This window comes from Erpetoichthys calabaricus, chromosome 2, assembly GCF_900747795.2.
Source record: "Erpetoichthys calabaricus chromosome 2, fErpCal1.3, whole genome shotgun sequence".
Classification (NCBI taxonomy): domain Eukaryota; kingdom Metazoa; phylum Chordata; class Cladistia; order Polypteriformes; family Polypteridae; genus Erpetoichthys; species Erpetoichthys calabaricus.
In genome coordinates this window covers 251,507,380-251,521,992 of record NC_041395.2, presented here as the reverse complement: position 1 = coordinate 251,521,992, position 14,613 = coordinate 251,507,380, and the positions used below count along the sequence as shown (strand labels likewise).

General features: G+C 34.6%; 1 protein-coding gene across 2 annotated transcripts in view; it reads left to right on the top strand.

Annotated features, from left to right (window-relative positions):
* ide (insulin-degrading enzyme) overlaps nucleotides 1-14,613 on the top strand; it is a 142,375-nt gene that overhangs the window by 75,953 nt on the left and 51,809 nt on the right. Inside the window, exons 15-16 of one of the 2 annotated variants that reach the window (XM_051922832.1) lie at nucleotides 1,866-2,010; nucleotides 10,789-10,899. In XM_051922832.1, coding sequence (XP_051778792.1) covers nucleotides 1,866-2,010; nucleotides 10,789-10,899 — 256 coding nt within the window. The remainder of the gene's footprint in view (nucleotides 1-1,865; nucleotides 2,011-10,788; nucleotides 10,900-14,613) is intronic. The other variant, XM_051922831.1, reaches the window with a different exon arrangement.

The following is a 14,613-nucleotide window of genomic DNA, read 5'->3' as shown; positions in this document are numbered from 1 at the left end:
GAAATAAATGTGCATGACCCTAAAAGAATAATAGGAGCAGTGTGAGTGACATGTTGAATACATGTTTGTACTAACTGTAGGATTGCTACAAGTTTTAGAATTTCTCCACTGAAGTTTGCCTTACTTAAGACATCACCATGTGACATTGGAGTAATTTTTCAGTTTCCCATCAAACTTTGCTATAATAGCACACCATTTTCAAAAACTGCTTGTTTCTGTTATTTTTGTTGATGGAATATTCTCCATTGTCATTAGTGTATCAAGCAGGTTTCTATCTAGTGAGAACAAAATGCACATTTTGTTTTTCATATGAAAGTTACTTTTTATAGCTCCCCTGCATCTTGATGGTGCTGTCATTGTTAACTGGTCATGCTTTCCTTTTCATTTTTCAGCTTTTTAAATTCACTGTACCAACTGGAAGGATTTGCCACTCTAAACTACAATTCTTTAAAAAACATATTTAAAAAGGGGATTTAGAGCATCAGATGAATTTCTTTTTTTTTACAGCGGTAATGCTGCATTCACATGCTATCCAACAGATGGGGAATAGGTATTTTCCCAGTTGTAAATTTCATGTGAGTGCCCCTTGAAGTGTAAGTATCAAGTCTGGCAATTTGGAGAGTTCTCAGTTGTGACATAAGCCTGACCTTTCACTCAGTTATCCAGAAATGGCATTTTTTCATCTAACTGTATTTATTTGAGGTGACACAATAGACTTATAACATGTTCATCATGCTCTATATTTTCATGAAATAATTACAGATTATCTTGAAGTGTTTTTTCTGTAGACCAGGTAGCATATCAACAGTGACCTCACGGTTCCAGAACGATATAGCAATATTACCAAGCCCTGACAAATGAACAGAAGGTTAATACTTTAACATGATTATGGTGTCTCTGTTGGTGTCATGTCCAGCATACATAAATGTATTTAGCAGCATTTTTAAATATAATTAAATCAATTAGCATTTCTCCCTTAAATTTTCCAATTACTCATACAGATTGCTGCCCTGTCATGCAATATTGTGCTGTGTCCAATTAGTTTGGCATTTACAAAGATTGTATATATCTTTTTCAAAGTTTTAGTCAAATCAAGGTATTAGTTAATTTGATGTGAATCCTTCTATTGAGCTCTGTGATGTATGAATGTGCATGGATGTGCCATTTAAGAAAACAGCTTTTCTGATGGAGAAAATAATCAAATCAAAGCAATTCTATACTTGTTAGTCACTATCCAGCTTCTGAAAGCCATCATTAAATGTTTAAACCACCCCTTTCATTTGCATTGATGTCCTCTGATTAATCTGTATTGACTGCAATATATTTATTATTTCGAGGTTGCCAGGATAGGGGTGAATACCAGTCAAATCATGAGATTTCTGTTTTTAAATTACATATCAAGAATCATCACTTTCACTTTCAGCAATTTGAGTTTGCAATAAAACAAAATATAAAAAATAAAAATTTGGGCAAACTGAACACTAACCGAGAGAATGCTGTTATGTTTACAGAATGCATCATAGTCAAGGGCAGTGAGTCTTCTCCTTTAGAGTCATCTGTTCTTGATTACCTATATGAAATGAAAATCATTAAAAAAAAAAATACTGCAGTTCATAACAATTTCCAAATAATTATTTTATTTTTTGACAAATAATACAACTTCTACCTTTTTGGTAATAATGGAAAAAATAAGGCCACCTTGTTTTGTTCTTTAGCTTTTCACCTTCCTATTCATTCCCACAACTGCATTAAATGGATAAGCTGGTCCTATGCTGCATATACATACTCCAGTCAGTTCTCTCGTTCATTTGTCTCTGTATTGGAGGTTTGGGGAAAAAATGGTCTCTTTTCTTTTCTTTTGTTAGTCGCTACCTTTATGCCGATCCTCTCCATTGCAACATGACTTACCTGTTTCTCAGGTTATTGAAGGATGATTTAAAAGAGTATACATATGCAGCACGTCTCACAGGTTTGGTCTATGGCATAGCCTCAGGAATGAATGCAATCCTTGTAAGTAAATGTAAACGGAAATGAAGGGAAGGTTTTTAAGCCTGGAGTGAGCTGGGATGCATTTTGCAACTTACAGTTAGTGATGCATTACTCACATTATACTAATAATTGAATTGGTTTTCTCAGCTTGCAGTGAAACTAAGAGAACCTAATCTTTGTTTTGTGTTTATGTTTTCTAAATGTCTTTAGCTATTGAACAGTAAGAGTTATATTTATAAATAACACATTAATCTGTTTGATCTCAAGATTTCAGGAAATGTTTTTCATATGAGTAGTGTTTTGCCAACTAACCAATCTCCTATAAGCTTTTTTTTATTATTTTTAAATGTTTTCATTACATATTCTGAATGTCTTGAAAAACTAAAAACAATTGTACATATGTAGATCCCTTACACATATTAATGCACATTATGGCAAGTGGTTTCTGGTTCGGTTACATTTTGACAGTGTAATGGTGAGATTTGGAAGACTGTAAACATCAGTGCTCTTATTTAAAAAAGTGCCTTGTAAATGGAGAAAACTGACCATGCATAAAGGAGGCATTTTCTATGAGTGACACTATACAGAAATACACTAAAAAATTTCCAGGTATCTGTATTTCTGTTTTCTGTGCAGATCATGAGCTCAGCCAGTAAATCTACAACCTTTGGTGTAGCTGTTTTGTTTTCAGCTTCTCTGCACGCCCTGGTTTGCTACAGCTGTGTAGTTTCTCTACCGTCTGCCATTTTGCAACAACAGATACTGTTAAGACATTTCTGTCCAAGCATATCATCTGTAATTTCTCCCTTGTCATTTAATATTTAAATTGAATGCCCCTTTGACCCATGCTTTCTCCTATTCTTAAAAGTTTTATTCCTCCTTTATTTTGAGGATAGCATTTTTTTCAAATAAATAGCCATCATACTAATGACTGTTTATTTAGGACCACTTTTGTTTCTAACAATTAGGTAATCAACCCACTTTTGTTATTAATAAAGAATTAATTGTATTTCTAAATTTCTCACATTTAAAAAAAAAAAGTATTCAAATTGAATCAACTGAATAGCACTTAGCAAAAATTATGTGGCACCCAGGAAGTTATTTATTATTCCTCTCAAACATTAACACTGTCCTCTCTTTGCCCTCCAAGTATATAAATACTTTATGGTGGGTTGTCAACGTGTGTGGATGAAGCCAAGTCCAGAATTATGGGAAAGCTGACTTAATAGTTTACTTGGTGAAAACCAAATACAGTTCCTGGAAATTTCCCATTCTAGCAAATATTTTAACAAGTTTTGTTTACTTTCTAATGGTAGCTGTTTGTATAATGTCAGGATATCCATATGATTTTGGGTTTCTAAAATAAAGAAGTATCTCTCCATCAATTCCACCACACACTGCTGTGGGTCATATTCACAGCCACTGTTTTCCACCATTGCTTGTGAACCAGTGGTTAAATGACAGGTATGAAGCATTGACTAGTTGAAAAAGGAATTTCTGCAGCTTTCAGCAACATTATGGAACAAACACAGACAGCCCTTGGATTTTGTATTGTGATATGCTGCCCGGACACAGACAGACGGACACCATTGTACAGTCCACCACACGTTTATTAAACATAATTTAAAGTCCAATAAAGTGCACAACCCAGTGCTTCTCGCACCAAACTCCCCCAAAGTCCAGGCCTCTTCCAACACAGTGCCTGTTCCTTCAAGCCGCCTTCACTCTCCTGCACTCGACCTTGTCCGCTCCTCACCCGACTCCAGTCCTTCTCTTCTCCCTGTCTTCTTTCCCCCAGCACTTCCTGGTGTGGCGGAAGTGTTGGGGTTCCGGGTCCTTCAGGCATGGGGGCGCCCCCTGGCGGAGACCACGGGCCCCTCCAAGTTTGGGCTTCCAAGCCCTGCACCCGTGGCCCTCAAAGGAACCAGGGTGGCCGCCCCCTCGTGGTCCGGAGGGGGCATGAGCCCTCCTCCTGCCCTCCTGGGCGTCCCGGCTGGGCACCACCCCCAGCCGCGTGCCACAGTATACAAGTTGGAGCTTACGCTAAAATGGTCAGTTAAAGAAAAGAATTGTCAAAAATGCATAATGCTTTATTACTTATTTTACAGAAAAAAATTCAGACTTAATGAAACCATAGTGAAGCAATACTACTATATTTTAAATCATAACACACAAATAATTTAAATTAAGATCCATAAGTCTATACACAGTATGTTGACTTTATGTTTAAACATACTACAGTTTTGATAATAGCACAGTACCTCTTAGAGTTTGAAAATGCATAATGATGACATTAAAACTCACCACATATTGACAAGTTAATCTTTCAGTACAGATGTGCTGTCTTTGCTGAAGAATCGCCAAGTGTGTCATCTCCTCATCCCAACAGCTGTACCCCTGGAGATGGCATGACTGTCAAGTTTATTTAGAATATTATGAGTTACAAGCAGCAGGTTCTACATTACCTCAGCTAAAGAGACAGCTACCTATATAGCTGCTTACTTTTGACAAATGTTATAGCATTGATATGCATTCTGTTGGTTACATTCAGTGACACCTGCTGTCATTGCTACGAGATAGCTTCCACTTCCCCTCGCAGCATCTTTAGTCCCTGAGAAGGCATTACTGGAATATGTACTTAGGATGATGAGAATTATATCCAGTTGCCAATCAATCTAGTTACCTGTGCCTGAGCTACTTACTACACAACTGCACATGCTACCAATTACATTCAAAGACGTGTATACAAAAAAGTCAGTATTAAGTAAAAGTCTGTATTATGCAGTACTGTTTTTCACAGTTAGTGACAGCTGCAACCTGTTCATCCTCATCGGTACTAGTTTGCTTCATTTGTATAAAACAGATGTCATTAGATGAAAATGAATTGAAATTCATTTGTAAAGAACAATTTGGGTGTTTCTTGTGCTCATTTGTATCTGTAGAGCTGCTGTAACTCAAGACTGGCATAATCCAAGACTCAACCTGTGCATAAAACACACTTAGAAAAGGTATTCATTTTTTGAACATGTGATATGACATGAAGATAATATTGAGATTATAGAAAAAAGCCTAATAGCAAAATATTTATGGTATGGCAATTGGTAACTGCTTTCATCTTCAATTGTAATAGTAATTTTGTGCTAGCTTAAGGTAACTTCAGAAGAGCTGGAAATACAGCATTGAAGTTTCCATTGCTGGCTGCCTTGCACCAAAACATGCAAGCCCATCTTTTTGGAGAATGTAACATTGGATGTGTACTGTGAGAAATAATCTGTTACTTTTATTTGGGTGCAGGTTTCATTGAGAAATGTCATGATGCATCATACAGTAGCTGAGAAAATAGGCAAATGGTGTGTTTAAAAAAATACCAAAATGTACCTAGAAAATAGATGGATGGATAATACATTTTTTGAAGTAGCCTTAACCAGCAGTATTTAGCCCTGCTGGCTGACTGTTTTGATCTGGGTTCAAATCTTGCACTGGTCACTGGCAGTTTAGTGTCTATATGTACTCTTACGTTTATATGCAGGGTTCTTTGGATTTCTGCTTTCATCCCATGTTAAGTGATCTTTGATATCCGATCTGTGCAAATGTCAAACCATAATTTTATCAATTAGAAAACATTGCCAATATCAGACTTCCTGCTCTTGACAAGCTTTAAACACTCCTCAATTGAACTCCTAGATCCTCATTCTAATGGTTCTCCTGTTAAATGGATCAAGAGATTACAACAGGTTCAGAATGCAGTTTCCAAGGTTGACACAAAAAACAGCTGTGCCTATAACTCCTCACTTCTGCATTGCCTTTCTTTACGACATCAAAATACTTTCAAAACTCTTTGAACAGTTAGTCCAGTACTCCATAATTCTTATCTGTGCTGGTCCTTTACTGTATAAACAGGTTACACAAGTTAGATGTTCTGATGCTAGTTTCTTACCATTTCAAAACCAAACCTAATCCTAATTTATTCAAATGCTTCAGGCTTCTCGTTCCATCTGTGATGTTCAAATCCAGACTGAACCTATCTTTTTAATTGTTGTCTCTTCATTTGGCTGTTAGCCATAAATGGTACTGTCACTTCAACACTTAATGAAATACTGACTTGACCTGATAGATTTGAAAGTTCTACCTCTAATATTTCAAATTATTCCCTATTGTAACCATTACTTTGTTTGTTACTATTGTGATATATTGTAGTCACCTTTGTAGTTTTATGTTCTGTCTGTGTGATTTTTGCATATGGCACTTCTGCGTGTTTTTTTTTTTGGCGTGTTGTGTTGTTTTTGTCATATGTTTACTGATTTGGAGCTGTACAGAAATTTTATTATGTCTATAAATTACTGCCTGATAGTGAGTGCAATTAATGGTACTATAACAAATTTGAATGATTCTAAATTGTCTAAACTGGGTCAGGATGCATAAATGTGAGTAGGTGCATATCTGTGTTCTGTGATAGATTGGATTTATGGCCTCATTCCTGCATTATTGTTAGTGCTACTGGGATTGGTTTCAGCATCCTGTAGCACTAATCTGTTGACTGGCTTTGGAAAAATGGGTGAATGTTTACTTGTTAAGACTTATAGTATGTTACCACCAAAATATGTAGATTTCTGTGGTTTTAACTGTAAATTATTTTGTAACGACTATTTATTATAATTTGCTTCACACACACTATACAAATTTGTGAATGTATTTGTACTTGTGTCTAAGTTATAAGAACTACAACAACAACAACAACAACATTTATTTAGATAGCACATTTTCATACAAGAAGTAGCTCAAAGTGCTTTACATAATGAAGAAAAGAAAAATAAAAGACAAAATAAGAAATTAATATAAGACAACATTAGTTAACATAGAAAAGGAGTAAGGTCCGATGGCCAGGGTGGACAGAAAAAAAAAAAAAAAACTCCAGATGGCTGGAGAAAAAAATAAAATCTGTAGGGGTTCCAGGCCATGAGACCGCCCAGTCCCCTCTGGGCATTCCACCTAACATAAATGAAATAGTCTTCTTTGTAGTTAGGGTTCTCACGGAGGCACTTGATGCTGATGGTCATACAGACTTCTGGCTTTTAATCCATCCATCATTGTTGGAACATCACGGTGCTTTGAGTAGATGGTAGTGGCACAAGCCACCACCAAAAGGACACTAGAAAAGGAAACAGAAGAGAGAGTAGGGGTTAGTACAGATTTTAGAGCCACCATGAATAGTTATTATAATGAATTGGATATACAGAGTATCAGGATTTAAATTACAGTGAAGTTATGAGAAGGCCATGTTAAAATAATGTGTTTTCAGTAGTTTTTTAAAGTGCTCCACTGTATTAGCCTGGCGAATTCCTATTGGCAGGCTATTCCAGATTTTAGGTGCATAACAGCAGAAGGCCGCCTCACCACTTCTTTTAAGTTTTGCTCTTGGGATTCTAAGGAGACACTCATTTGAGGATCTGAGGTTACGATTTTGAATATAAGGTGTCAGACATTCCGATATATAAGATGGGGCTTGATTATTTAAGGCTTTATAAACCATAAGCAGAATTTTAAAGTCAATCCTGAAAGACACAGGTAACCAGTATAGTGACATCAAAACTGGAGAAATGTGCTTGGATTTTCTTTTCCTGGTTAGGATTCTAGCAGCTGCATTCTGCACTAGTTGCAAACGATTTATGTCTTTTTTGGGTAGTCCTGAGAGGAGTGCGTTACAGTAATCTAGTCGACTGAAAACAAAAGCGTGAACTAATTTCTCAGCATCTTTCAATGATATAAGAGGTCTAACTTTTGCTATGTTTCTTAAGTGAAAAAATGCTGTCCTAGTGATCTGATTAATATGCGATTTAAAATTTAGATTACAGTCAACAGTTACCCCTAAGCTTTTTAAATCCGTCTTGACTTTCAATCCTAATATATCCAGTTTAATTCTAATAGCCTCATTGTATCCATTATTGCCAATCACTAAGATTTCAGTTTTCTCTTTATTTAACTTGAGAAAGTTACTATTCATCCATTCTGAGATACAAGTTAGACATTGTGTTATTGAATCAAGAGAATCGGGGTCATCAGGAGCTATTGATAAATACAGCTGTGTGTCATCAGCATAGCTGTGGTAGCTCACGTTGTGCCCTGAGATAATCTGACCTAACGGAAGCATGTAGATTGAGAAGAGCAGCGGACCCAGGATAGAGCCTTGTGGAACACCATATAGGATATCCTGTATCTTTGAGTTGTAATTACCACAACTAACAAAGAATTTTCTCCCTGCCAGGTAGGATTCAGACCAATTTAAGACACTGCCAGAGAGGCCCACCCATTGACTAAGGCGATTTCTAAGAATATTATCATCAATGGTGTCAAATGCAGTAAACTAAAGTTTACTGATGTTGTTCAACAGTTCCTTAAAGAACTATCCACCCCAAAAATATATTTTTATTTATGTTAATAACTTTATATAGTTTGTAGTGATGTCATGTTTTTATGCAAATTGGAGAAAAAAAGGTTTATGATATAATAGAAGCCAATATTGACAAACAATGTAAAATATATCCACAGAAAAAGGAAAAAAAGTCATGTTGTGTTGCATAATCCAGGTGTTGGTTAGTCATTCATATGCTCAAAACATGAAAAGCACCTGCTTTTTTTTGCAAAATATTGTTAAATACTTCCTGAAACTTTGGTGCATATCATAAAAAAGAAACTAAAGCCACATTGGAAATAATGAATATAGTATTATATTTATATGATAAACATTTTTCTCCCGATTATGCATGAAACATGACATTAAAATTTTATACCTGTCCATCACTACAAACTACATAGGTCAAGCAACACACTCAAACATGATATTTTTGGGTGTGGAGTATTCCTTTAATGAAAAAAGAAAAACATCTTCAGCACTTTTAAAAGAAAATAGTTTTTACTTGTTCACATGTTAAAAAAAAAAAAAAAAAAAAAAAAAAAATGGGAACAAGTAGCCCTCAGACCTAGCATAAAAAACACTTGCCTAAATCCTTAATACTTAATGATTCATCGTATAGCCTCAGGCCAAAAAAAAAAGAAAAGCAGAAAGCATAATTACAGACATTATATTATAGTTATATATATTGAAAAATCGGGCCTGAACAATGATTGTGGTCTCTGCATTGTTGTTCTCACAAAGCAAGGCACTATGATCTAATGGCTAAACCAAAAGACATTTAACCTTGAGGTTAACCGTTCCATCTGCGGATCCCATTGTGTGTCTGTATGTTCATTGGTTAACTTGCTGTTGCTCTGGATTGCAAATTATTTTGATGTTATTAAGCACTTTGAGCCTGGTATGGATGCTTTTCAAGCAAAATGTATTAATATTACTAAAATATGAAAATCATTCTCATCTTACCTAGGGGCAGTAGCTATGCCATGTCATGCCTGTATATATTATATTTTAATTGCTAATTCCTACACCTGGTATTTTTCAGACATGCTTCTTAATTAGGTATATTTGTATCAGAATGTTTTCAGTTTATCACTTAAAAAATATGTTTCTAGTAATAAAAGTGGAAAAATTGCTACATATGCTACTTAAGTCTTTCCTGGCTTTACATATTTTACATACATATTTTAAGATAGACATATTTTGATGGACTTTATGTAGTTCATAGGGCATACATAATATAAAGCTAATCAGATTTGTAGTAACTGATTTGTTATAATTTATTAGATGTAATCAGTTTATTCATTTGTTTATACAGTGTTTAGCACAATTTTTGCAGTGTAATAGTATGAGAACAGTTTTCAATTTCACCATTTTTGCACCAAAATAGATTTATACTCCCATTTAATTAATGAGAGACATGAAAATACAGCAGGTAATTTTGTTCTTTTCTAATTTAAAGATGTTTAATACTCGCCACCCTACCCAAGGAATGAAAATTAAAGTAATACTTTTGCTTATGCATATCTTGATAACTTTGCTGGTATAATTCAGCCCTGCATATTCTGTTTACACTTTGTATGTGCTGTAATGACTTTCCCTTTTAATTATAGTTTATCTATTTTATTATGAGCAAAAAAATCTATTCCCTTTTGGAAGTACTATAAATATATTTTTCAATTTCCTATTAATTTGGTAGTTTTAGATTTACTGTGTAAGTAAGCAAATGTTTTTTGTGATTAAGCTTTTTTTTGTGAATTAAAATGCAAGCACAAATGTGACCCAAATAATGAAATGCAATCTCACTTTGGAAACAGACTGTTGCTTGTTGATTGTCATGCCTTTACTGTTTTTATGGTATACTTAATATAACATTAAAGATAGATAGATAGATAGATAGATAGATAGATAGATAGATAGATAGATAGATAGATAGATAGATAGATAGATAGATAGATAGATAGATAGATATACTTTATTAATCCCAAGGGGAAATTTACACATACAAATATAAATATATAGTATGCTTAATATCATTTTATTTAGAATAGTTTGAGTAAAATAAATCAGTCCTGTTTACAGTAATTATAAAAATAAGTAAATTTGTATGTCTAAATAAACATCGTAGTAGTATTATCATAATTGAGGTAGTAATTAAATTATATCATAGAAATATGTTTGACTTCTGTGTTGTAAAAGATTAACAGATAATGAAAGCATATACGTTCTGAGTATCTGAAAAAGTAGGTGTCAGAGCTAGTACCCTTTTTTGGTATTTTGATTGGTTTTCGCTTAGCTTGACTGGAAAGAATGAGCAGACCCACTAACTTTCTTGTATTCCTGTAGTTCACACAATGTAACTTTAAAATATTTTTTATTTATTTTCACAGCTCTCTGTAAAAGGTTATAATGATAAACAGCACATTCTCCTGAAGAAGATCATTGAGAAAATGGCTACTTTTGATATTGATGAAAAGCGTTTTGACATCATTAAGGAGGCGGTAAGGTTTAATTTTTTTCTACTGGGCTGTGGTTTACCATATGTTGTATCAGAATCTTTTATTATGAACCTACAGTGCAAATGTTTTAATACTTTTATGGTTGTAATGCAAATTGACCTGATCGACTTCAATACTTTAGAAGAATCAAACATGTAAAAGTTTTCTTTTTATTTATGCACAAGCCTGAACTGCCCCTGCAAACTTCTTATAGTTACCCAAAAAAAGATATTTTTGTTGTATTCCATGTTTTAATATTATTAGCTTATCTCATATCATATGAGGAAAAGAAGGTGATGACTTGTAGTATACTTCAGAAGGTTGTTTGCAGAGATGATATATTTTAATTATTATTTTGTGTAGTGTTCTATGGACTTGTATTGCTCAACGTTTTGTGACCTTTAGTTGCAGGTTATGCTTCTGAAAGGTACCAGGGTCCAAAGGTGAAAGAAAAAATCTTAAAACGTACCAATTATGTCCATTTTGAAGCAGCAAAGTTTTCAATTTAAGAAAACATGCCTTCTGTGTTTATGAGGCATCCTTGTGCTAATGAAAGGAAACTATAAATAATTACAGTATTTTATCACAGACTCTTGCAGTTAAAATGCATTTCCTGTTCACTCCTGTTATGGTTGGAGTTTAGGCAAAAATAAGGAAGTTCAGCATGAAATTTAACTTGTGCTTGAAGCTGTTTAGAGCAATTTTGTCTTTTGTAGGAAATGGTTTGAAAATATGCATATCCAGAATGTGAACATAAACTTAAAAACAAAGCTTTTACAGTTTGCATTGATATTCTTGTGGTAATCAAAATATCTTAAAGTTATGACTTGTAGGTTAGCAGTTTTGAAATGGTTAATTTCTCAGTGGACAACTACTTGCAGCTGAAGATGAAAAAGAAAATTACAGTTCCAGACCTATTTAAAGTGAGTCATTTCATTGCAGCTACAAGCGAAGCGAGCCATAGAATATTAACAATAGAAATGTTTTTTTACTAGAAAAGTGAATACTGTATAGATGAGTAGCTTTATGTAGGATTCCAAGGCAGAACAATTGTTAGTGGTACTGCTTCATGGATCTTCCATCTTGGGTTTGAATCATGTGCTTGGTTGTTGTTCATGTGAAGTTTGCACTTTCTTCCCAAATTGAATTGAATGAGGTGGTGCATGGATGTGTATGTGTCAATCATTCCTATGATAGACTAGCTTCCATTTTTTGCCTTTCACACAGTGCTATGAAGGGAGAAACAATCAATGTCACAGTATCAATTGGATGGCACCATGGTGTATCACTTGTCTCCCAAAATATATGTTAATGCAATCTCTCAAAAGCATAATTTTCAACAATCGTTTTGTATGGTTGTTTTTCTCTGTTACAATGTGCATCATACAGCCCAATTTCACTCCTGAATAATGATGTTAAGATACTCTCAAAAATTCTAGCTAGAAGGATGGAGAAAGTGCTGCCCTCGGTAATATCACAGGATCAAACTGGATTTATTAAAGGCCGACACCTATCTTCCAATCTCCGACACTTGTTTAATGTTATATATTCACCAGCAAAATCAAACACCCCAGAGATATTACTATCATTAGACACAGAAAAAGCATTTGATATGATTGAATGGAACTACCTTTTCACTGCATTGGAGAAATTTGGGTTTGCCCCGAATATTTGTGCATGGATCAAACTATTGTATACCAATCCAGAAGCTTCAGTTTGTATTAACAACATTTGTTCAGACTACTTTAAGCTAGAACGTGGTACCAGACAAGGATGTCCCTTGTCACCACTGCTGTTTGCAATCGCCATTGAACCACTGGCGGTTCACTGTCGAAATTCCAATCAGATAAAGGAGATTATCAGAGAAGGACTGGAACAGAAAATTTCTCTATATGCTGATGATATGGTTTTATATATATCAGACCCAGAAAACACTGTGCCTACAGTTTTAACAGCACTCACAGAATTTCAAAAGATATCTGGTCTTAGAATTAATCTTAGAATTAATAAAAGTATACTCTTTCCAGTGAATTCACAAGCATATAATATTAGATTGGACACCCTACCTTTTACCATAGCAGATCAGTTTAAATACCTAGGGGTAAATATCACAAGTAAACATAAAGCTCTTTATCAAAAAAATTTTGCCGTCTGTATGGAAAAAATTAAGCAAGACTTGCATAGATGGTCAACCCTTCATCTCAATTTAGCCGGAAGAATTAACATTGTTAAGATGAATATCCTTCCTAAATGTCTTTTTTTATTTCAAAACATTCCAATATATATCAATAAATCTTTTTTTAAGCAATTAGATTCAACAATAACCTCATTCATTTGGAACTCAAAACACCCACCTATCCGAAGAGTGACCCTACAAAGACCTCAGGCAGAAGGTGGCATGGCTTTACCTAATTTTCAGTTTTATTACTGGGCAGCAATTGCATTCACTACACTTTTGGCACGCAGACTTATTTTGTTAAATTGGAAGAATCCTAACTCTCCTCTGATAAGTCAGTGGGAAACCGATGTTTTATATTATTTGAAATTGGAAAAAATTAAATTCTCAGTTAGAGGATCTATACAGAATTTTTTTAAAACCTTGCAGGATCTAATCAATATTATTTTAGAATAAGAGAAATAACTATTACCGCATTTAATTCCCTTCTCCTTTTTTATTTACCTATATATATTTCTTCCTTTCTTTTGTTTATTGTTGCCTTATTAAAAAGCCCTAAGCAATTCTCCTTTGGCTAAGCTCTCCTTCTCAGGGGTGGGGTTTGATTTGTCTTCAATTTTTTTTTGTGATAAATTGATCTATTTGTATGGAATGATTACAATAAAATTAATAAATAAAATTTTAAAAAAGTAATAGCGCCAACATAAATCCACAACCGATCTGACGCTGTTCGTTTTCAAATAATTTTGCATTAGTGCGTTGATGTTTTCACATACAGTATATTGTCTTTCTTTCGGGTGTGTAATAGGAACCACAGCATAGAGAGAAGCGTGTACATTGTAACAGGTACACACGTTGTAAATGTAGGAAAGACTATCCTTGCGTGTGTGTGAACAGTTAACATTTGAATCTGATGATTGCATATAGTGCTGAACTTACTGCTCTGTACTATTCTATCCTCTACCGCTGCACCACGGAAGCTGTTGTATCATCCTTGAACATTTTGTGAAAGTGTTTACTTGATCTTTGGACTTCAGGCTTCATACAGTATATAGTTTATGCCTACATTTTGTCATTTACTACTAAAATATGAAAACGTTTGTTTTAAAAATGTGTTTACACAGATTACTGTAGAAACGGAACACACATGAAATGTGTGTGTTCCAAATAGTGATCTATTATTTCCACTCTAAAACTCCAGCACTTCAGTCACTCCCAGATAATCTAACAAGGCGTGAGCTGGGAAAACTTAGTGAACGTTCTGCGGCGGTGGGGGATGGAATAGCCGGCTGCTTGCTGCTCGTGTTAATCGGCACATTTAGAAGACAAAAGAGAGGTGAGAACGGTTTTAAGGTGGGCTGGATCTACGAGTTTTTTCGTAGACTCTGGTAATTCTAGTGTTAATGTCCCTTGTCCTTCAATCTGCTGTCTCATAGGGCAATAACACCCCGTTTGACGTGGTGTAGCTTTTGTTGCATTCCTTCTGTTCTTTTAATCTTTCTTCTTGAAGTGATCATTATTCAAAATCATAAAGTAAATTA